The 24559-nt window shown below is 38.1% G+C and overlaps 2 protein-coding genes across 3 annotated transcripts; one reads left to right on the top strand and one right to left on the bottom strand.

The window, feature by feature from the left end:
• Nucleotides 1–24: 24 nt before the first annotated feature.
• Nucleotides 25–9745, top strand: TRMT13 (tRNA methyltransferase 13 homolog). Its single transcript, XM_081947724.1, has 11 exons — nt 25–198; nt 1416–1462; nt 1540–1606; nt 3006–3068; nt 4616–4685; nt 4973–5079; nt 5570–5737; nt 6250–6316; nt 7159–7233; nt 7594–7993; nt 8552–9745. The coding sequence occupies exons 1-11, from the start codon at nt 61–63 to the stop codon at nt 8745–8747; spliced, it is 1398 nt and encodes a 465-aa protein (XP_081803850.1). The 5' UTR covers nt 25–60; the 3' UTR covers nt 8748–9745.
• LRRC39 (leucine rich repeat containing 39) lies at nt 8878–24458 on the bottom strand. 2 transcript variants are annotated; one of them, XM_081947726.1, is made up of 9 exons: nt 22484–24458; nt 21962–22231; nt 21408–21513; nt 19112–19268; nt 15332–15468; nt 13105–13250; nt 11467–11619; nt 10551–10690; nt 8878–9010 (listed from the first exon to the last, which is right to left on the bottom strand). In XM_081947726.1, exons 2-9 carry the CDS (start codon nt 22150–22152, stop codon nt 8964–8966), a joined length of 1077 nt encoding a protein of 358 aa, XP_081803852.1. In that variant the 5' UTR covers nt 22153–22231; nt 22484–24458; the 3' UTR covers nt 8878–8963. The 2 variants fall into 2 exon arrangements, with proteins under 2 accessions (XP_081803852.1, XP_081803851.1); XM_081947725.1 differs by having other exon boundaries at nt 21962–24458.
• Between the last annotated feature and the right edge of the window lie 101 nt (nt 24459–24559).

The raw sequence follows: 24559 nt of genomic DNA, 5'->3' as shown, positions 1-24559 counted from the left end.
AGAGGCGGGGCGGGGTAGGGGTGGGAGGGAGGAGAAAAGGGGAGGGGCCACGTAGGCAAGATGGCGGGGGCTGCTGTCGAGGTGGCATCTCTTCCTCAGCCAGGGCGATGCGCGTATTTCGTGGAGCGGAAGAAGCGCTTTTGCAAGATGATCCCGGCCCAAGGCAGGCGCTTCTGTGGCGAGCACAGCGCTGAAGAGGTAGTAGGGGAGAGCTAGGCAAGCCCGCTGGACCGAATGAGCCGTTTCGTTTGTAAAATAAGGCTCCGCTGGGTTTTGTTTCAAGGAGCTTCCAGTTTATCTTTTCTGACACAGGCAGAGGGAGGAAGGAAACGCACCTTGATAAGGTCGTCGGCGTTTCATATATGAAGAGTGCACACATACACACACACACACGTTTCATATATGAAGAGTGTGTACACACACACACACACACACACACAGAGGACGCATGTGCACACCCACTTTGCAAGAAGATATCATTAGATTTTCTGGTTCATCCCGTTTCATCTCATATTTTCCATCCTGGTGTAAAAGTTCCATGGGCATCCAGTGTTGGAAATTGTCATGATGATTGTGAATGTCATTACAGGTAGTCCTTGATTTAAGACCATGACTCAGCCCCAGATTTAGGTTGCTGAGTGAGAAAATCCATCAAGTGACTCTTGCCCCATTTTACGACTTTTCTTGCTGCATTTGTTGTGGAATCACTGCAGTTGTTAAATTAGTAACGTGGATTGTTAAGTGAATCGGGCTTTCCTATTGGCTTTGCTGGTCAGAAGGTCACAAAAGGTGATCAGCTGGCCCTTGGACACTGTGACTGTCATAAAATATATGAACCAGTTGTCGAGCATCTGAATGTAAATCACGTAACCATGGGGATGCTGCAACGCACATAAGAGTGAAAAATGGTTACTTTTTTCAGTGACATTGTAACTTCAGTCACTTAACAATCACTAAATGAACTGTTATAAGTTGAGGACTACCTGTACATATGAGGGCAAGTTATGCTGAGTTGTGGGAGGCTGGCTTAGTTTCCCTAGAGCAGGGGTGTCCAAACTTGGACACCCCTGCCCTAGAGCATATCATGCATAGGAAAAATGTTACCATCAACCCAGAAAACAAATACAAGTGGAAATGGGCAGTGGCAGAATACAAACAATTTTTAAAAAACAAGTGCCTCATAATTTTTTCAAGGAAGGTTTCTCTTTCACACCACCCTTGGATATAAGGCACCTTTGAGGCAATGTATTGTTGATTCCAATATAAATCAATTCCATTATATTTTGTTTTGTTTTTTCCTATTCCATTATGTTACATCTATGTTATTTGGGATGCACTTTTATTTTGGGGGGCTGTGGAACTGAAAAAGGGTATGATTTTAAGATTTAGTAAATTGTTTATTTTTTTTTAACTAGGAAGAACGTAAAAGGAAGAGAATTCCTTGTCCTTTGGATCCAAAACAGTAAGCAAGAGTAATTTGTGTGGGTTTTTTTAAAGAACAATGAATAGCATTGCTAGTTTGTTCATTTTTAATTTTAGCACTGTGTATGAAGACCAGCTACAAAAACATTTGAAAAAGTGTAATTCAAGAGAGAAGCCAAAGCCTGTAAGTGTCATTGAAACTGCTTGAAATAAAATTAAGGGGGATTTTCTAGGGGGTATACTAGCAGAACTGCCTCGTGCAGTGATGTTTCTTTTCATAATATCCTGATGAAAGTAAGGCTATTTCCAGATGGAAGGATCACAGAACCACCAATAAACATATTGTGGTGTTTGTACTTTTTATTGTATGAAGAAGGTATCAGTATTCTACCTTCTCATACTTAACTGATTTTCAGAGATAAGAAAGAGTGGAAAGTTTGTGAAGAAACATGAGAAGGTTGCAAATAGAAGGCAATTTATCTGAATCCTTCCTTTATAGAATTCAGTGAATTTAGCCAGATAATTGCATAATGGAAACATGATCTGGAAGCACCCGGAATCTATGTGCAACATAAATGGGTCTTGGGCAGAGGTGGTATTCAGTAGGTTCTGACCAGTTCTGGAGAACCGGTAGCAGAAATTTTGAGTAGTTCGGAGAACTGGTAAATACCACCTCTGACTGGCCCTGCCCCATCTATTCTCTGCCTCCCGAGTCCCAGCTGATCGGGAGAAAATGTGGATTATTCAATAACCTTCTCCTGGAGTGGGGAGGGAATGGAGATTTTACAGTATCCTTCCCCTGCCATGCCCACCAAGCCATGCCCACAGAACCGGTAGTAAAAAAAATTGAATCCCACCAGTGGTCTTGGATATTATAGCAGAACAAAAATTGTTTACAGAGGGCTGCCTTAAAGCCAAGAATCTCAAAGTATAAGGGCAAAGCCTTTTAGTAGGTAGAAATAAAAATAATTTATTAAAGATTTTACAAGGATGTGGTTGAAGAAAAGTGAAACATGAAATAAAGTAGAAAATGTTTTTGACTAAGCATTTTCTTTTATTTAGTCAAAACTTACATAAAATGAAGATACCATTCATAAGTTTATTACATGTCTTACTGTGCTAATAAAAATAATAATGCTTGGTTCACCTAGCTCAGGGGTCGGCAACCTTAAACACTCAGAGCCACAAAGGTCCTAACCGGAAACCCCCCATTCAATTCTGGAGCCGATTGGAAGTTCGGTTCCCCCACCATAGAGTCTCCTCCTAGCATGGTGTCCTTTTTCCTCTACCTTCCCTAAGCAAAAGGCCTATCAATTGTGGACCAACCAGCGACAGAGAGCCGCAGCAGAGGGATGAAAGAGCCATATGCGGCTCCAGAGCTGCAGGTTGCTGACCCCTGACCTAGCTGTTACACTTGTCTAATTATTACTAAATAATTTTATGATTGTTTTGTGCTGTAGATACAATCAAACTTCAGAGTGATTTTGTTAAACTTTTTCTTAAACTGTTTAAAGATTAATGTGTGTAAATACTGGAAAAGAGAGCCATTAATTAGTCTAACATTTTTCCATATTTCATTTAAGGTCTACTTTGCTAAAGATATTAATGCAGGACTGAAAAATGAAACAGAACTGCCTGAAGAACAGGTGAATAAATGTCTTAAATATATTTTGAACTGCTACAAGAGGGAAACTCTGCTTTTTAAAAATCAAAATATTTATTATTTTTGTTTGTTTGTTTCTTAAATGTATATGCTGCCCATCTCTATAGCCTATTTGATATTGTGATTAAGGTGCTGGTCTAGAAACAGGGAAATTGTGAGTTCTAGTCCTCCCTCAGCATGAAAATTGGCTGGACCACTCTCTCTTAGCCCAACCCACCACACAGAATTGTGTGAAAATTTGAAGCAGGAATATTAGGTATGTTTGTTTCATTGGCCCAAAGGTACTTTTTCAAGAGGCAACTGTTGAGGTTGAAAGGGGGTGTTTTGACACTGACAAGGGCTGCAGTTACCTTAATCCTTAATTGTTCTGGTTCTGCTACTTTATTGTTCCTGATGGCTGACTCTGTGGCTGTGAGATCTACAATTGGTAGCTGTTCTGGTGTTACTGCAAAATTCAGTCCTTTGCCCAAAACATTATTTTCTGTTTAGGTAAGCTCTCTGTCTGACAGATTTTTCACCAACCCATTGGTGGGTTTTCTGAGACAAGTCACTGTCCATCTGTGTTGGTTTTTCTATTTTGTGTGGTTTTTTCCTGTCTATGCTGTAGGATAGAAAATTTGACTTTTTGTCATTCTTTGCTCTTGTGTTGTGTTAGTTGTGCCTTCTTTATCAATTCTGTGACCTGTTCCAATACTTCTGTTGGTCCAGGTGCCTCTTGAAAAAGCATCTTTGGGACAACCACGACCTGGATGACTGAGAATTTCCATAGACATTTGCTGCATTGGGTTGACTGAAAAGATGTGTAGACAGAGAGACAGATAGGATTAAAATATAATGATAATAATATATTTAGTGAGAATGTTATAAGAAAAATGCTGCTTTATAGAAATTGCAGGGATAATAAATACTATACCATTGGCCATTGTTTATTGCAGAATTATAGTAGCACAATTTAGTCTTGGCAATCAAACGTATCGAATGATATTTGAGCAGCAGGAAGAAAAATCTTGGTGTTTGGACAGAAGCATTTATTTAGCTGTGACATCCAGGTGTTCTTCCTTAGGGTGGCTCATCACACACTGGCAGAAAAGTATGCTAGCTTAAGAAAAATGCTGACTGCACTGTACCTGTTTTCTATGTAGATGGATATAGTATTTGAAAACAAATGTTGTGTAGCATGCTAAATACTCAGAATTAAAAAATGATATCAAGAGTTCGAGAGAGAGAGAGAGAGAGAGAGAGAGGGAGAGCGAGCGCAGTATATAGGATACAAACATCCATCTCCCAGTAATCTGAAGGCTTACTCTTATTGGCACTGAGAGATTGAAAACAAAACAAGAAGAGAAGCTTTTCCATTCCTGTGAATTGTACTGTACCTATTACTATTCTGGCCCTTCATCTAAATATATTTTCTAGTCAAGGATATTGTTTAGATAAGAACAGATTATTACGTTTTTTTCAGTCATATTCTTGCTTTGTATTGATGGGCTTTTATAAACAAAGTAAGAAATACTCTGTCCATTCCTGCAGGCACCAATTTCTGCACTTTCTAAACAAGAACTAGAGAACTTAATTAGGAAGCTTAAAAAAGCAAGTAATGGTAAGTATTTTATTTTTATTTGGGTAATCACACAATATAAATGATGAAATAATTTGAAATAACTATTTTGTAATTTAACGGTTTTTGATGTGTATGAGAATTACTTTGTAAAGTTATTTACAATATAAATATTGTAAACATTACATTGTAAACTTGTTTACATTTAAAATATTTGCAGAGTTGAATATTAGTTTTCTCATACAATAGCAACAACAGATATTTGAGAGAAAATTTAAATTGTTAATTCAATTTAAACTCAAACACAAAATTCTACATTCTATTATCAGCTATAAATTATGAACTTAAGGACCAAATTCTTTCTCATCAAGCCTTACAAGAAGCCCTAAATGATCCCCAAAATGGAGATGCAGCTTTTAAACATTTGAAGCAACAGGTACCTATCTTGCAAAAAAATAATATATTTTGTACAACTTTTTGTTCTAAATAAATTGCCTCCTAGTGAGGGAACAACTTATTGTTCTCTTTAAAACACTGGTAATTTTATACATGGTTTTTAATCTACAACCCTAGATTTTTCTAAAATTTCATAAGAATATTGATGAATCTGATTTTTTTTTATTTAGTAAAGTCATTCGGGATTTTCTTTGTTCTAGATTTTGCATAAAGGAAATGCCAGCATGAAAGAATTAGTTTTCTAGCTATACTGAAAATAATATAATTTGAATTTAGAATAATAAGTTATGCAAACACAAAGGAAAATAGTACAGGACTAAATCACAAAGCCCGTGCATGTTGAAAGATTTACAGTTAATAATACAATAGCTGTACAGATATCTGTTGCTGATTTTAGTATTCATTAATGCTTAATTCAAATAGTACAAGGAATATCTTTGCTGGTTCATAAATAAACTTGATGTCTATAGGCTTCTATATTAGGTAACATGAAAAGATTGCATTTGCTTGGACCAGGAAACTGTTTTGTGGAATTTGGAGCTGGACGGGGAAAACTGTCTCACTGGTTGGATATAGCTTTACAGAATGCCCAAGATGTTCATTTTCTTCTTGTTGAAAGGGCATCTACCAGGTTCAAGGTAAGGCAATTATTGTTATAATTAAAATTAACATTTTATAATGCCATATGTCCAAAAAAAAGGTTTTTTAAAAAAGGTTTAAAATACAATAGAACTGTTCTGTCAGGAAATTTCTCCTCAGTTCTAAGTTGCTTCTCTCCTTGATTAGTTTCCACCCATTGCTTCTTGTTCTACCCTCAGGTGCCTTGGAGAATAGTTTGACTCCCTCTTCTTTGTGGCAACCCCTGAGATATTGGAACACTGCTATCATGTCTCCCTTAGTCCTTCTTTTTATTAAACTAGACATACCCAGTTCCTGCAATCGTTCTTCATATGTTTTAGTTTCCAGTCCCCTAATCATCTTTGTTGCTCTTCTCTGCACTCTTTCTAGAGTCTTCACATCTTTTCTACATCGTGGCGACCAAATTACTGGATTTTCAATTTTGCTAGTGCTAAACTTTTTTGTCAGGGTTGTAAAATACAATCTATATACACCCAATATGTCATAATAATTTGTAGTTATGACCCTACAGGTGGATGGCAAACACAAAAAACGTTACTTTGAGAGGCTTCAAGTTGATATCCAGCATTTATGTTTAAGTAAGTTGCTTAAAGGTCTCTCTATATGAACTCTCTGAAAAACAGTGCAAATGATCATGGTTGTTGTTTTTTTTAAAAAATAATGCAGGTAGTGCTCACTGTAGTTATGGTAGAAATGCAGTTGCTGCAGAGTTGGTTTTGGATGCCAAGATTCTTCTTGCTCAAATATAAGTTCTGTTGGATAACATTAAAAATAAAGGAAATTTGGGTATCTCAATAGCCCCGCCCCACCTACCCACCCCCTGGTCCAATTTTTCCTGCGTTTTTCTTCCCTCTGTTCCTAGCTGCCACTAATGATGTCCCAGAATAGCTCCCAGCTCCTCCAATCTTCTAAGTGTTGTTTTGTTCCCTTCCTCCTCTTAGCGGCTGCTGTCATATTTTTTTCTGCTATTTACCTCTCTCTAAACCCCTTCTACTTAGGATAACTGTATTATTGTTATTGTATGGGCTTTTCATATTGTGCTAAAAAGCACTTGTGAAACCACCATGCTGACACAGACACACACAGGGACGATTAGATTAATATACATTACATTTAATACTGCTTCCCTTCTGAGATTATTATTACAACAAGCCAATCAAAACAAATCCGTATTAATATTACCCTGCAATTAACCTTTACATTCAATCTGTGGTTTCCTTTGGTAGTTTATTACATATTAATGTAGCAGCATGCCTTACTTTAAGTTCCCCGAATGTTTTGACTTACATGAGCACCAAGAGAGATAATGTTCAGGGATCATGAGAGTTACTGGCCAAGAATTATGTTGGGAAGGATGAAGTGTATTGTTCACAAACATGATGCAGAATGTCATAATTCTGTTTGGATTTTTTTTTGACAGGTAAAGTTCCTCTTCTTGTGGAAGGGAACCTATCTGTAATAGGAATTGGAAAGCATCTGTGTGGTGCAGCAACAGGTAAAACTGTATAGCTTGCTCATGTATTGAAAATAGTGTAATAGAGTCATTTAAAAGATAATGAAGAAAGCTTGTCAACAACTTTTATTCATGCACATATACTTGCTAGCATACATTGATTACAATTGATGCTTGTTCAAGACTTATTGAAGTCAATAAACATGCTTATTTAAACAGCAATACTAAAGAGCTAGCTTAAAATGAATGCTTCATAATACATTTGTGGCAAAAGTAAAAAAAAACTGCATGATAGTATGGTCCAATTATAGGTTATATAGAATTTTCACAGTTACATTAATGTGTCCGTGCGTGCTGAGGCTGCATGTAGCAATTAAATATAAAAATAATCTTTATTCACAGATCTTGCTCTGAGATGCTTAGTTGACACCTATGTGAATTCACGTGCTGAAGAAAAGGAAGGCCCAGTCACTAAACGCCTCAAGACTGATTGTCCTGGCCAAATACATTGCAAATGTGCAGCTGAAAACTGGAGCCCTATAGCTGGAATTGTTATTGCACTTTGTTGTCATCACAGATGTGAGTGGAGGCATTATGTTGGCCAAGATTTCTTTACAAGAGTTGGACTTGGCCCCATAGAATTTAATTTTTTCAAAAGAATGACCAGCTGGGCTACCTGTGGCATGAGAGAAAGAAGACCAGAGACCAGCAGAAGTGGCATACAAAATAAAGGACAAAGAAACATAGATGAACATGATCAGGATAATATAAATACTGACTGCAGTTTGGATAGTCTTCAAGGGTATGTGTCACTTTGAGTACAATTGTCAGCCCCACTACATAGACCAGACTAGGAAATTAACGCCACAATTTAGGAAGACTAAACTATTTTTTATTGTGATTTACTATAATAATACAATCTTGGAAGTCTGATTGCACTTTACCCTTCCTTCTGATACTCCAGTGAATTAGGGTAGCATCTGCTTGAGCTACTTCCAAATGTTATTTCATTATTTTTAATGACTTAAAAAAAATGTTTTTGCCCCTTTTGTCCAGGTTGCTGGTTTTGCATACTTCCAGCCAGGTGATCGGCCTTATACTCTTAACAACAATAGGTTTCGGAAGAAATACGTCTTAAATATTTTCACTGCCAAAATATATTTTGTCATTTATGCAGTTAGAAATTCTAAAATTGAACTAGTCTCCATTCGATTAACATTTATGTCACAACAGATTAGTAGCGTATTAATCAATGAGTCCTTGATTTAAATTGGAGGAGGGAAAGTTTGCAATGAATTGCTTGAAATAGAGCATCCAAAAGTTAGTCACTTTAGTTTCTTTTTCCCCTTTTTTGTTCTAGGCTGCTGACCACTGATGAACGAAAACAGATAGGGCACCTTTGCAAACTGTTGATTGATCATGGTCGGATCGAGTACTTACAGCAGAGGGGATATGAAGCCGTGTTGCAGCGCTATACAGACTCAAGTGTGTCATTAGAAAATGTTCTTCTGACAGCTGTTCCATCTCAGTCTTCATTGTCTTCCACAACTACTTAAAAGCTTCAAGAGGTCTTTCAGGAGTTTCACTGCTTCCAGGATTTTTGCAAGTTTGTAACACCCAGGATTGTGTTTAAAAAACCAGGGATAGTTTACAGTGTCCTTTAGATCAGGAAAAAAGTATTAATATATTTGTTACAGCAGATCTGTATTTTAGTTTCTCTGTGCTCCAAAAAATTATAATACCATATCAGCTTGGTGTTATATTCTTGGTCTTCAGTCAGTGGTGTCAGCAGCAACTGGAATATCATTTTCCATATTTTCTGAAAGAAAAATGTAATGTTTGAGAAGAAATATACATTTTTCAGAAATATGCCAACTTTTTAAAAGTTATTTTTTCCAGTATATATGAGGTTTTCAAAAGTCTTTTAATTTATCTTTTTTTACAAAAGATTAAGGTATCTATCTAAACTGACCTATGAACCCACTGTGGGCCAGCATGATGTTTTTTCACAGTACTTAATGGTTCTGCACCAGCAAGTGGGATTTCCTGTGTTCTTTTTGCACTCTGCCCCTACAGTTCTCTTGAAGAGAGGTTTTTTTCTCTAGTTCCATAGCACAACAGGAAAGAATTAATCTCTCAGAGTTCTGTTATCTCATATAAACCAGGATGTTTCAAAGATCTGTTCATTGGACCATTGCAATGTGGTTCATATAACATTAAAATCATGCATTTTAGTGCTAAAGTAAGTAATATTAGGGTTCTCCTTCATGTACAAGAATTATTTAATGTTCAAGGTAGGATTGGGTACATTTAATATTTTGGATCTCGACTTTTAAACACTATAAAATGCCACAATGTCAAGTAAATTCTAGTTTCCTTTAACAATTCTTAAATGTATTGTAGGCCACATTTTTCTGACTCAAACTTTTTAAAAGAGAAAATGTTTGGTTGTTATTGTTTACAATGAAACTATCCATTTTGGCTTCATGCTTTCTATCCTCAAGGCCACTATTGCTTGTCTAATAAACCATCATTAAAAGCTGGTTTAATGTTATGTGCAAACTCAGCTCTTGAAAAATAGGGCACTCTCCTCACTGAGTATGTATGTATGTATGTATGTGCTGGTCTTGTTGTATTCGGGTCTTTTCCTGTGTAAGATTGAGATTGTCTTGGCAACGTTTCAGCGAGGTCTCACTCGCCATCCTCACACCAGCCTGAGGATGGCAAGTGAGACCTCGCCGAAACGTTGCCAAGACAATCTCTATCTTACACGGGAAAAGACCCGAATACAACAAGACCAGCATACCCACACCTGTGAAATTCTACGAAAACAAATATATTTATTTATTTATTTATTTATCAGCACAAATACAATACAAACATAGCAAAGGCAACATTAAAAATAAAAATATGGTTTTCTGCCTGGATGGTCTTCTGTAATGAGCCGAAGGACAGAAAGGGGGAGTAGTGAGCTCCCTCCCATATTTGGGCATACCAGGGGTTGTAACACAAAAACATATATATATATATATATATATATGTATATGTATATGTATATGTATATGTATATGTATATATGTATATATGTATATATGTATGTATGTATGTATGTATGTATGTGTGTGTGTGTGTGTGTGTATATATATATATATATATATATATATATATATATATATATATATATATATATATATATATATACATACATACATACATACATACATACATACATACGTGTGTGTTGTATTTGTGCTGATAAATAAAGGGAGACTAGTATGGATCATACCAGGGGTTGTAACACACATACATACATACATACATACATACATACATACATACATATATATAACAAACAGTACCTTCACCATTGAGTGACTTCTGAATATATAAATGCATGAACTGAATTCCATAGAGTTCTTGTTCCTCTTCTTCTTCGGGATTCTCGCAAGGAGGAAGTGTAACTTGCAGCTTTAATGGGTTATCTCTAAAGTTGACAAATCTGTTATATATGACATAATGGAGTTAATGAACTGGTATTCCTAAAACTGGAAACACTCTTTCGAACTTAATAATTTGATTTTAGGTAAAAATACTGGTAATACAACTGCTATGAAGCCTCAGTGAAGGCATTGTTAATATATCATGTTCTTTGGAATCTAAGTCTCATTTCACTGAAATATTGAATAATGGTTTAGTGTTAATAAGCTTGTATTAGCTCTGCATTCAATTACCCCCCCCCCCCCTTTCTCACTCCACAGAGAAATATGAGAATCTGATTTAGGTTAGCCATGTTGACTTTTAAACCTCACTGGATTTTTTTAAAAATAAGCTCTCATTTTAAATTAAAATTTAGATAAAAATTGTATGATGGAAATGTAGACTCCAGATTGTCACAGCTTGTTTTAACAAAACTTAAAATATGACCACAATATATCAAATTCAGGTGAGATTGTAAACTGTGAATACACTAAACAAAACCATCTGATCTCATGATTATATCTATGGGGAGGAAATGTGGCTCAAGTCACGGTTATTATTTTCACTTTAACTAAAATTCTGCCCCATATGAAATTGGAATCATTGTAGCCCAAATGTCATTTCAGTATAGTGATTAAGGCATCAGGCTAGAAACCGGGAGACCATGAGTTCCTATCCTGCCTTAAGCACAAAGCCAACTTGTTAACCTTGAGCCGTGGGCAATAAAGCTGGTTACATTTATCTAGAGCACTCAAGTTTCCTATTGCAGCTAAGAGGTTCCCTCCCCCCCCCCCTTACCTTAGATTTAGCATGTCCTTCAGACAAATAGGAATATCTTGCAGTTTGTTGCTGGTGAGAACAAGGGTAGTCATGTTCTTAAGATTAGAAATGGATTCAGGCAAACAGGTTATTTCATTCCTTTGGAGCCACAAAGTATGTAGGTTTTCTGCTCTGTAAAGTCAAACAGGTCTATTAATTAGTCAGAAAAAACAACTTAAGATTATATTTATTGTCTTACTGTGGATATTTCTCATTTTGGCCGTAAACCTGGAGTGCAAAAGTAAGCAATTTGGAGCCTTAAAAGTCCTACTCCCCGTCATAGAATCATACTTTTCTGCTTGCTATTTACGTTGGGTGGAGTTGACAGTACTTCATAACTGTTCCAACTCAGTAAAAAATATTAATACATCTGATAAATACTGCAGATTTCCATGGGGGGAAAAATATGAACAGCAGTCTTCAGCAAAATAGTTGTCGTTTATCTGTTCATCCTTCCCTAAAGGCATCTTCTGTAATTTCAACAAAATGAACCAAATATTATTAAAATTATAAATGCCATCAGATAAAGATCTGAGCCTAGAATGGCTGCTTTTAAATTGAGCACTATCTAAATTTTGGTAACCGTTATATTTTTCAACCTTACTTTCCCTATCTCTGAAACAAATAACTATTTACCTGAAAGATTCTTTTTGACAACAAATGCTCAAAACTATGACATAAATTAAAATGCTATGGAAATTATTTGAATCAGTCAATTTCCATGGTAATTTTTCTGTTTGCTTGAAATCGGTTAGAAGAATGGGATCCAAACGGTATACCTTTCAGTTTATCTGCCGAAACAGATTTTTAAATCATATTTTTAAAAGCCTTTATGTCTTATGACTGTTACAGGATACATATAATTCAACTGCTTGCCAGAATTATATTGTATTTGTTTCATTAGATAAGTAACAACCTGTTCTGACCCCCCTTCCTCCGTTGCCCACACAGAATACACTCCAGAACAGTACAAGGGAACAAGGTTTATTGCACAAAACAAACAGAAGGTTCCGTGGCAGTAAACCACCAAGACAAAACTCACAAGAACAGAACACAAAAGCAGCTATCCAGCTTGCTAGAATTCCAGACTAGAACTTCTGGCAAAAGTCTTCTGTTGACTGCTGCAAAGGGCGTATGCACAGTCAACCCTTTTTATAACCTGGAAAGGAGCCTCCCAAACAGCAGCTGAGAGCTCTTACCGCCGGTAATTACGCCCACGCTCCTTGCGTCTATGGGCGCGGCGGTAACGAGCGTCCAGAAACTCCCTGCTGAGTTCTGACTCACTGTCTCATGACTCCTCCCTGCTGCTCCAAGGCATGGCATCGGGAGCCCCCCTCCTCTGGCTCTCACCGCTGCTCCATGCCTCAGGCGCCTCCTGGTGGCCGACCAGACTCTCGGATCCCTGCTCAGCGTCCGAACCCTGTCCAGGGTCCCCCATCTCCTCTGGCGCTGACTCGTAGGGACCCTCACTCTCGGAGTCTGGTAGCAGCGGCAACGGCACCTGCTGGGCCACAACACAACCCTAACCTTTTGTTTTCGCCTATGAAATTAAAACTACAAGATTTTTGATACTTAAATCACAATGACATGAATCACATCTCTTATTATTGCATTTACTTGTCAATATTGCCAGGGATTTCTTTCAGCCGGTTGCTCGCCATATCTAGCCACTCCAAGTTAGGCATATCTAGGATAACTAGTGGGACAGTAGTGAACCGGTTCATGCTCAGGTCTAGGTGAGAAAGCTTCTTCAAGTTGCTCAGCTAAAAAAAAAATAATAAAGAATCTTAGCGATGATTCCTTTTGATAAACCACATTTCATCAAATAATATCAGCTTCAGGTATAATGGAAAGTGGGGAATTCTGTGTTCTGGCAAGACGTCTTATCATGCTTTGCTCAGGGTTGAGAGGGAAGCCAACAAGGAAAAAAATACAAAAGGCTTTTTAATCATGCTCACCTAAGGTCTGGGTAAAGAGATTCAAAACACCAGCAGAGCGGGAACCATTACATTTAATTTATTGCATGAAACTTCAGCCAGACTCTTGATTTGAGTACACAGGTGATGTCATTTATCAGCACTGACATCTCTCATTGTGTGCTATACATGCAGCTGCTTTAAGTTACAGGGAAGAAAAATCACTATTTAATGCCTCCATGTCAGTGATATATTTTGCATGACTGATGAGGCAGACTAGTATGTTCACATAGGGCAGTGGTCGGCAAGCCGCGGCTCGCGAGCCACATGCGGCTCTTTATACACTTTAATGCGGCTCTTCTGTGTGCCAGGCGCCCTCCTCTCGGGCGGCCGCCCCAAAAGTCAGGACTCTGCAGCTAGCCTCTGTCAGTGCGCGCTGTGCACTGTTCCCTCTAAGGTGCGTGGCTGCGCGGCCACGCACATGCCTAGAATACGGCGTGCACTAATTTCTAACTGCCGCGCAGCGCCAGCGTCGCGTATTTGATGTGGACACGCGGTCTCCAGCCAGCTCCAGCTAAACACAGTTCATTGCCACCTGACTTGTGACTTCAGGATTCTCCTTAATCAGTGAGTAGGTCAAAAATAAAAAAGGGAAAGGGGCACTTCAAAACAAGCGCCCCTTTCCCTTTTTTCTTTTCAACCCACAATGATTAGGGAGAATCCTGAAGTCGGGCAGGGCTGTGAAGCAAGGAGGCAGAAAAAGAAATGGAGGCCAAGGAGCTTCCCCCCCCCCGCCCCCTCCCAGCAAAAATCTAACCGGGGAGCCGGGCGGGCAGTAGCAAATTAGCCGATCACGGGCATCCCGGTCCAATAAGGGGCGCAATTGGCGCATCAGGCGAACCTGATGGAACGCCCCCCTTGCCACGGCTGTTACATGGTCATCCATGGACAGCCGGGCATCTAGGAGGACGCCCAAATTGCGCACCTGTTCCATGGGGGCCAGTTGCACGCCCCCGATGGCCAGAGATGGAAGCAACTGGTTGAACCGGGAGGCCGGAAGCCACAGCCACTCCGTCTTGGAATTAGCCCTGGAGTTTCATTGCCCCACCCGGTCAAACCTCGCTTTCCGTGTATGCCGCGTGATCAGCTAATTTGCTACTGCCCGCCGGTTCCCTGATAAGATTTTTGCGGGGGGGGGGAGAAGCTCCTTGGCCTCCGTCTCTTTTTCTCCCTCCTCGCTTCTTGGGGCTCCACCAATGGGGGAGCAAGGCCCGCCCAGCGCCAGGCTTTGGGCTAACACAGAGGTCTGCAAAGTTGGCTGTTTTAAGACTGGTGGACTTCAATTCTCAGAATTCTGGGAGTTGAAGTCCACCAGTCTTAAGAGCCAATTTTGCAGATCCCTGGAGAGCCTGGTCACATGACATGACATCATGCTTTGTGACCACATTTCTGACTAATAAAAATTCCAGTCCCACCCACGTTGTAATGTTAAAGCATTTGGAGCAAATTAAAATCACTACTTTATAAACAAAAGGAAGGTGTTTTTTTTCCTCTTATTTGTTATGGTACAGCCATAATTTGCAAGTAGTACGGAGTTTAGAAATTTTTTAGAATTAAAATCTTAACTACAATATAAGTACTTTAAAGTCATCCACACAGTTCACTTATTGAAACTTATTGAAACTAAAAACAGTGTACCATCCTATGTATTTTCGGTTTTAAAAATGTGGCTCTCAAAATAAATTTCAATCGTGGTTTTGGCGAGATTTGGCTCAGTTGAAAAAAAAGTTTGCCCACCACTGACGTAGGATAACAAAAAAAATGAATGTTCATTAGCTGGTCATTTATTAATTTATTACAAGTCATTTTAAACATTTAAACCACATATTATTATGAACATAGAGAGGGAGATTATGGTATTTCCTAACCTGATGAGGAAGGTCACAGATGTCTCTATTTACTGCCAGTTCCAATCTTTCTAAGCCAACGCAGTTGCCTAATTCTTTAGGAACCAACTTAATTTTATTATAACTGAGGATCAACTCCTGAAGATTTGACAATTGACCTGTAGGAGTAAAACAGATTAAAGAAAGCCTGGATTTAATATTCACTTGCAAAAAACAAGCTGTTAAAATTAGAGGGAAAAGAAAAACATCAAGAATATTAGTGTCAAGAGAAAGCTACAGATTTTTAAGACTCATTTTAGAAGTCCAACATTATTTCAACCACTCCTAGAAATGTCACATTGCCAAAGAACCGCTATTAAAAACCAATTACACTTCCTAGTTACCTAATTATTGATCCAGCCCATGACAAATATTCAATAATCTGTATAATTTACCAGGAGCTCAACATTTTCTTCAGATACCTATCAGAAGTTTTCATTTTCTCAACTCTGTTGTCCCTTAAATAATTCTTAAAGACCTGTTCTTCCTCCATTCTTGGGACAGACTTGTCTTCACTAGATGTTTTGCATAATTAGGTTTTGTTCTTTTGGTTTCCATTATTTTTATCCTTTTAAAAAAAAATGTTTTATTGAAAGCCCCTCTAAGTTGATGAAATTAGGTGACTATAAATTTCATACAATAAGTAACTCAGCTGTCCTCAATTGATGTCCTTCAGATGCATCAGAGTTACAGACCAGAATTTCCAGACTGAGACCATGAGATAAGAAATTCTCCAAGCTGTCTCAATACACATAAGGAAGATTGCTTAGGACAGGGGTCCACAAGCTTTGCACCTTGGCGGCCTGGCTAGGGGGGAAGACCGGGTCGTGCAAGTCACAGGCCAGCACATACGTGAACACACAGCTCAACTTGCTCGACTGGTGGACCAGCATGCACATGCTGCACAATTCAACTTGTGCAAGTTAAGTTGCAAGTGTGTATGCTGGCCCAACGCTTGCGCAGGTTGAGCTGTGGATGAGCACCTGCCCCATCCTGCTGATCACACAGCCCAGTTTCGAATAGGACATGGCCTGATATTGGGCTGCAGCCCTGGGGTTGGGGATCCCTGACTTAAAACACTGAAGAAATCAGGAGGCTAGAACGGAATAAAAACAGGAAAAAAATAGTCCTTTGCCCCAGAAGCAGTTGCTTCCTTCAGGTTGCCAAATGTCAAAAATCTTTATCCCATGCTGAACAAACCCATCAATTCATCCTAATGTCTCTTTAAAGCATCTCAACACAACACACTTCTTGAGAGATAAAACTGAAAGTCAACTGAGGACAAGGGAAGCTTTAAAAAACAACCCAAGAAATTCTGCTCGATAAAGACGGACCAGAAAAATCTAATGGAATTTCTGGACTCCTACATAAATGAATAGCTGCCTTCCTGTCAAACAGGCAGCAAGTGGTCAAAATAGGGAGCGCTCTGTCAAATCCTTTTTCACCGTTGAATTTCATTTTATTAGATAGTGCCCAATTCAAGTTTGTCAAGATCCTTCTGTATCTTAAGCCTATCTTCTGGAGTGTTGGCTATTCCTGCCAGCTTGGTGTCATCTGCAAATTTGATGAGTTCCCCATTTATTCCCTCATCCAAATCATTGATGAAGATGTTAAAGAGTACTGGGCCCAAAACAGAGCCTTGGGGTACTCCACTGCATACTTCCCTCCATGCAGATGCAGTTCCATTGAGGACACATTGAGTGCGGTTGGTCAGCCAGTTACAAATCAATCTGGTGGTGATGCTGCCTAACCCACATTCTTCTACTTTATCTAGTAGGTTATGGTCTACCTTATCAAATGCCTTACTGAAGTCCAGGTAAACTATATCGACGGCATTCCTCTGGTCCACTAATTTTGTCACTTTGTCAAAGAATGCAATAAGATTAGTCTGGCATGATCTGTTTTTGACAAACCCATGTTGGCTTTTGGCTATTACTTTGTTTACTTCTAGGTGTTCACTAATTTGTTGCTTGATTATCTTTTCCAGAATCTTTCCTGGTATTGAGGCTGATAGGTCTGTAGTTTCCTAGATCTATTTTTTTTATTTTTTTTTGAAGATGGGAACCACATAAGCTCTTTTCCAGTCCTCTGGCATCTCCCCGGTGCTCCAGGAGCTCTGAAAGATATAGTTCAGTGATTCTGAGATCTCGTCTGCCAGTTCCTTCAGAACCCTGGGGTGCAATCCATCCGGTCCTTGTGATTTGAACTCATCTAGGATAGACAGGTGCTCACTTACCATTTTCCTCCCTATTTCAACTTGTGTTCCTAATCTGATTTTTGTGGTGCTGTTTTTGATAGGTTGGACTGTTTTGTCCCTTTGTGTAAAGACAGATGCCAAAAATGAGTTAAATAGTTCTGCTTTCTCCCTGTTGCTTGTCACCTTCTTGCCACTTTCTCCTAGCAATGGACCAATTGTTTCCTTAACTCTTTTCTTGTTTTTAACATGTTGGAAGAAGCTTTTTTTGTTATTTTTTACTTTTGTGGCCAGCCTTTCTTCATTGTGAGCCTTAGCTTTCCTTACTTCATCTTTCAGGCTCGGGCTTTTTGCTGATATTCTGTCTTAGTTATGTCCCCCTCTTTCCACTTTTTATACTTATCTTTTTTGTCTTTCAATTTAACCTATTCACTGTTAATCTAATCTTGTGTCACTTCTTCTTTGGTAATATTGTACTACTAACTAGAGCATATAAAACATTTGCTAGATCAATTCTCGAATACAGCTCATTGTGTGGAACCCGCACTGCATATCAGACATTAATACAATTGAGAGAGTCCAGATATTTCACAAGAAGAGTCTTCCATTTCTCTACCCGCAATAAAATATCTTATGCCACCAAATTTGAAATTTTTGGAGTCCAGATATTTCACAAGAAATATCCTCCATTTCTTTAAGCGCAATAAAATATGCCACCAGACTTGAAATTTTCGGCATAGACAACTTAGAACTATGCCACCTTTGGTCTGACCTAAGCGTAGTACATAAAATTATCTGCTACAGATAATGACTACTTCATTACCTGTCAATGACTACTTCAGCTTCAACCACAACAATATATGAGCAAACAATAGATACAAATTTAGGGTAAACTGCTCCAAACTCTATTGCAGAAAATATGATTTCAGCAACAGTGGTCAATGCCTGGAATGTTCTACCTGGTTTCTTCCCCAAGCCCCCAAAACTGTAACCTTAGGTTGGCTACTGTTGACCTCACCCAATTCCTAAGAGGTCTGTAAGGGGCGTGCATAAGTGCGCCAACCTGCCTACCGACCCTGTCCTAATGTCACTTTTTATTTGTATCCTTTTCATATATTCAAAATCTTACTTATACTTTTATCTGTTACCTTATATATATGCTTGACAAAATAAATAAATAAAAATAAAAATAATAAATAGAAAATAGGTCCTATGCTAGCATCCCCCATGCTCCAGAACATGCTATTTATAATGTTTCAAGACTCACTGTTTTACTGTTGCATTAATTTTATAAGATAATCATGGGAACCTTCTGAAATAAAAATGAAAACATCTCTTAATGCTATAAAGCACAATATGTGCTTTGAAGGAATCCAAGAAACGAAGTTAAACAACAGAATAGCACTATTAATTTCTCTCATCTGCTGTTTATCAAGAAGGAATTCTTCAAATTGTTTCCAAAATATGACTTTTTAAAATTAAGTACTGCCATAATTTTAAGGAACTCTCTAATGCAGAACCCAACCCGAAGAGGCAATCGCAAGGAGGAATTTTGACATGACACTCACCAATCTCCCTAGGAATTTCTGCAATGGAATTCCGAGATAGATCTAGGACAATGAGATTTTGAAAGCGACCAACGTAGTGAGGGATTTTGATCAAATTAGTTCTGTGAAGTTGCCATTCCTGCACGTAATTCAGTTTCAGTAAGCAAGAAGGTAGAGTCTGAATTTGAATGAGAGAAAACAAAAAATGGTAGAGTCTCTGAGTACCCCAAATCAATAATATTACAGGCAGTCTTCAACTTATGACCACAATTTTGACCAGAATTCCTGTTGCTAAGTGAGGTGATTATTAAATGAGTTGTACCCAATTTTACAATGATTTTGCCATAGTTAAGTGAATCACAGGAGTTAAGTGAATCATATGGTTGTTAGAGCAGAGTTCTCCAACCTTTAGTGGTTGGCAGCCTGGAGCGGGGGTGCAAGGAAAGAGAGGATGGTTTTGTGGGAGGGGCAGGTGCATGCGTGTGCGTGAGCATCTATTGCTCACATGAGGGGTGCGCAAGTTAAGCCCTGAGCACTTGCACATGAGAGCACCCATGATGCCCGTGAAAGTGAGGCCCCAAGTGCTTGCAATGCTCACACAAGTGGGGCTACAAGCCCTGCATGAGTTAGGCCCTGAGTGCTCACACAACTGGGGCCGCGAGCACCCATGACATTTGCATGAGTGGGGCCCCACGTTCCTGCATGAGTGAGGTCCTGAGCGCCCACAATGTCCGTGCAAGTGGGGCCACGAGCCCCTGTGCACATGTGCTCACACTAGCCAGCCACTCACATGGCCCAGTTGTGAATAGGCTGCTGCGGACTGATAGTGGGCCACGACTCACAGGTTGGACACCCCTGTGTTAGACATGTCTGGTTTCTCTAATTGCCTTTGTTTGTTGGAAGCTGGCTGAGAAGTGGTGATCATATGACCCAGGACACTGCAGCCATCCTCCATACATTCCAGCTGCTAAGTGCCTGAAGTTTGATCACATGCACCTGGGGAATGCTGTGACAGTCTCAAGCGTGAGTACCAGTTAAAAAATACTTTTTTCAGTGCCACTGGAAATTCAAACATTTAATAAAATAAAGTTTGTAAGCTAAGGACCACCTGTATATTAAAAGGTTGCAATAATCAGTTTTCGGTACTAAAGAGACTGACACGAAGTAGAGTACTGCAAAAATACAGGTAGTCTCTTACTTAAAAAAAAAACAATAAGACAGTGCTGCCATACATTGATTATCTGGTTGTATGGAACACTGGCTTTTTAAAAAAAACAGGTATTTAAGGAACACAATCAAGCAAAAAGAGAGAAAAAAAATAAAGGAACAGGAAAGAAATGTATAAACTAATTAGGAATGTTCAAAGTAACACCAGATTATTGAATATAATAATCTATCAATTCAGCAGTTTAAAACCTTTGCCAAAATCAAATCCTTAATCAAAACAGCTAAATCTTGATTTATGCACTTAATGAATCCCATGAAATGGCACATTATTTGAATTTGCACTATTGAACTGGTGTTTCTATGGAAAATATGGCAATTAGTTCTAGCTTGACAGAAATAGGCAATGAACAATTTCAAACACAAATTGTGTGTGTGTGTGTGTGTGTGTGTGTGTGTGTGTGTATACAGTAAATAATAGGGAAAAAATTTACAATTTAAATTTATTAACAAAGTTATAGCGGCTATAGAAAGTATAGAAAAACAATTTTTTAAAAATATTATTCCTAAAGGTAATCTTACACCGATTAAAACATTATCTCTCAAACTCCTAGTATATGTTTGCAAACAACAAAAAGGTAATGCCACTTTGCCCTTTTTAAAATTTCCCATGCATGTTTTATTACGTGCACTGTAGATTTAGGCATTCCAATATCTTGTCCTATTTTGGTGTTGCTATGACATTTATATAATTCAACTACATCACATTTTTGCATTAACAAGCCTCTTCTTTTTTTGACCTTCTCTTTTCCCTTGACAGAATATTTTTTCCCATTTTACACAAAGATGGCATGTACTAGCCTTAACTGCTCACAATCTAATCTGTCCTGAACTGACTTTTAGGTGTCATTAAACCCAACCTGATATCAATTTACAATTCACACTAAATCAAATATTGCATTGTTTGAATTTGCTTTCATACTTAGTTAAAATGATGTTCTTTTTACATGTTTTCAAGAGCTCTCATCCAAAACAAATGGCTCCTGGAGTTCTCCCGGAAATGGGGAGCAGCTGAACATTAAACTGGTAAATCAAAATACCGAAGCAAAGTGAAGAATGAAAAAAAAAATCTTAGTAGTTTTTGAACAAATACCTGCCATTCTTCTTGCTCAATCCTTAAAACAGCCCTTCCATCTTCATTGATTACTTTGCTTTTCAGCTTGGCCAAACTGGCCCTCTCTTCCCAAATAATTGTCAGTCTAGAAATAAAAGTTGTAAAGCTTTAAAGGTGCATTTTGTTTATTGCTGCAACTTCCATCATGCTTTAAAACATTTGGAATCTGGATTGATCAGGCAGCAAAATCAACAATTGTGCTTTTCAAACAGTGAAACAGGTTAGTATCACTGTTTCTCAGAAACCAAAAGCTCCAAAATCATCATACTGCACTGCATTTACTACTGATTTGTGTATCATTTTGGGGCTGGCCGTGACATAAAGAGACTTTAATAGCAGAATACTGGAATGTACTACTATTTCTACTTGCAGAACAGAGTGGCGGTATTTTGAAACATTTACATTTTTTTTTTACCATCTATGTTGTTTGCTGTTTTTCACATTATTGGAGAACTCTTGAAAATCACAGGGAGATCCCATTTGAAATGTGATCATACTTCTCGTCGAAAGGATACCCAATTCTGAGTACCTACCTCCCCGCAGCCTTCTGACTGAATTCTTTTTGCTTCCGAAGCTCTTCGGTAATTTTCTGGATTCTGACTTCCCACAGGTCTTTCATAGCCACAAATGAGCCAACACAAACAGTCATTTCAGTCATAGCTCTTTCCGCATTCAAACTCAGCACCCACTTTTCACTTTGGGGCATGGTATCCAGAAGTGTCATGAGCAAAACAGGAAACCCGCATTAGATTGACAAAATGCCTTCGATTTCTGGATTTTTAATTGACATCCAGGAGCAACATCTATAGGAAGGACAAACCATTAATTCACCATTAACGCCAGAGCCTTTTCTTAGAGTCTTGCATGCAGACCTCTGTTGTCTGCCAGAAGCTTTTGGACAAAGCCTGTCTGACAACTCTGCAAAATAATGGCAATCGGAACGACCAGCCCTTTGAAAAGCACGCTCCCAATTTTAACTGCAAAGCAACAACAAACTCCTTGCCAATTCACTATCCCCTCCAGGAATGAATTAAAGGATTTTATCAACCACTTACTTGTAACCACAGATGGTTTTCCATGGCCCAGAGATTTCTGTACAGTAAGAATTCCGTCATGAATCTTGATCACTTTGTTAAAGCCATTAAACCCTTCCAGTCAGCTATGACAGAGCAAAATGTCAGGGCTGCTAGATTCTAATTTTAACCTATGACATTGGCAGGAACATGTTCAAATAGTAACAACCTTCACAAAGAGAATGACAGCAGCCATAAAATAAAGTCCTGCCTGAGGGGAAAAATACAATAGAACTTGATTCTAGACAAACTGTTAAAGAATAGAGACACCATACTAATGACAAAGATTATTAAAGACAAGACCAGCGTCTTCTGTTGTAACACATTTGTGAAACCTGGGCCATCAGGAAGGCTGAATAAAGCAAAATTAAAGCTTTCTTGGAGATCATGGAATTCTCTGTTTTTTTCAGATGCTGAAGAAAATTGCAGATAGGTTTTGGTCCATGAGAACAAATAACTGAAAACTAGATGAAGTGAAGCAGGCTAGTCATTGGAGGAATTATGAAACTACAGTTTAGATATTTTTGACGTATTTAAAGAAATAAATCACTGATAAAAGACATGAAGGAATCACGAGAACACAAGGTGGCCCAGTGCCATTACTGATTGCATAAGCGTGACTTACAAATCAAAGAAACAGTTACTGACAGTCCTGGTGAAATGATGCATTGGTCCAGCAACTAACTGGAAATTGTTCAACCTCCACCACAAATATTCTTTACTGCTTTCTTTAAAATTTTCCCTCAGTCCAAAGAACCTGTTGCAGTTGATAACAATGACTAAAATAATTCTAACGCAGGCCACAGCTCTTTAAAACAAGTAAATACCAAGAATCCATTCCTGAAATTTTGGTTAAGCTCCAATTCAAGAAGGAATGATTTTTTTATAACTTCCAAAGATTTCAGTTTTTAATAGAAGTCTAAAGTTCAAAAGAAGATTGAAATGTGAAGACTAAGGAAGTTTTGCCAATGATGCTTTCTCACTAAGACAATGAGAAAAATTGTAGCTCTTCCATGGATGTGTACATTTAGAACAGAGGTCCACAAATTCTTCAGCTCATCTTAACTCCATCAAGAAGTTCATATAAGCATTTATATGAAAATAATTTAATAAATACTTTTAGAATAATAACATCAACTCCTTGGATAATCCCATTGATCCTTGGGGTAAATATTGACCATTTTGGAAAACCCGGTATAGAGGATGCAGTGTCACCCAACAGCATCCCAGATAAAGCTACAAAGGTTGTAAACAGTGGGATTTATTAAAATATCCTTTATTAAACAAAAACAACAAAGAAATGTTCAATGTATATGTGTTTATGTGTTATATAAAATTCCTTAGAGATTTACTGATTTATCAGTTTTACATTTCTTCTGCTTATTCCTCAAAATAATGAATATAGAGAAACGCCCAGATCTAGATATGTTCCCCTTTCACAGATTATATATTACAAGAATCTTAAATAAACATACATATATTTACATATTTACAATAGGTTTCCTTAAATTGACATTCGCCACAAACTTTCATTTTGAAATTTTTAATATTCTGTTAAAAGCATGTGGTCATTTTTTTAAGGCCCCTAATAATCACATCCACTTTTGGAGTATATAGATTTTAATCCTATTTCAGTTTTTACAGCATGTTTTACACCTGAAAAAGCTTTTCATCTACGGCTCCATAGCAAGACTTTATCTATGAAAATGGTGGGTTTACAACCTTGTTATTCAAACTTGGCAACTTTAAGATGTGTGGACTTCAAGAACTGAAATCCACACATCTTAAAGTTGCCAAGTTTGAAAAACAATGGTTTACAAACTACTATTAGACATTTCAAAGATCTCCACATTAACCGTGAGCAGCTTCAGACATTACAGAAATGCTTAATGCAGTCTTGGATCTTATGTATGCCTTAGTGTTATTTCTATGCTGTAAAAGCCATCTCCAAATTGGAGGGAGGGGGGGAGTATCCATTGTCCAGAGTTTGCCGTTCTTCTAGTGTACATATTCATTCCAGTAATGAAGAACGTCTGCTACAAAACTTGAATATTTGAA

Source organism: Natrix helvetica (assembly GCF_964273705.1).
Source record: "Natrix helvetica genome assembly, chromosome: 3".
NCBI lineage: Eukaryota > Metazoa > Chordata > Lepidosauria > Squamata > Natricidae > Natrix > Natrix helvetica.
This window is presented reverse-complemented; position numbering and strand designations above follow the sequence as displayed.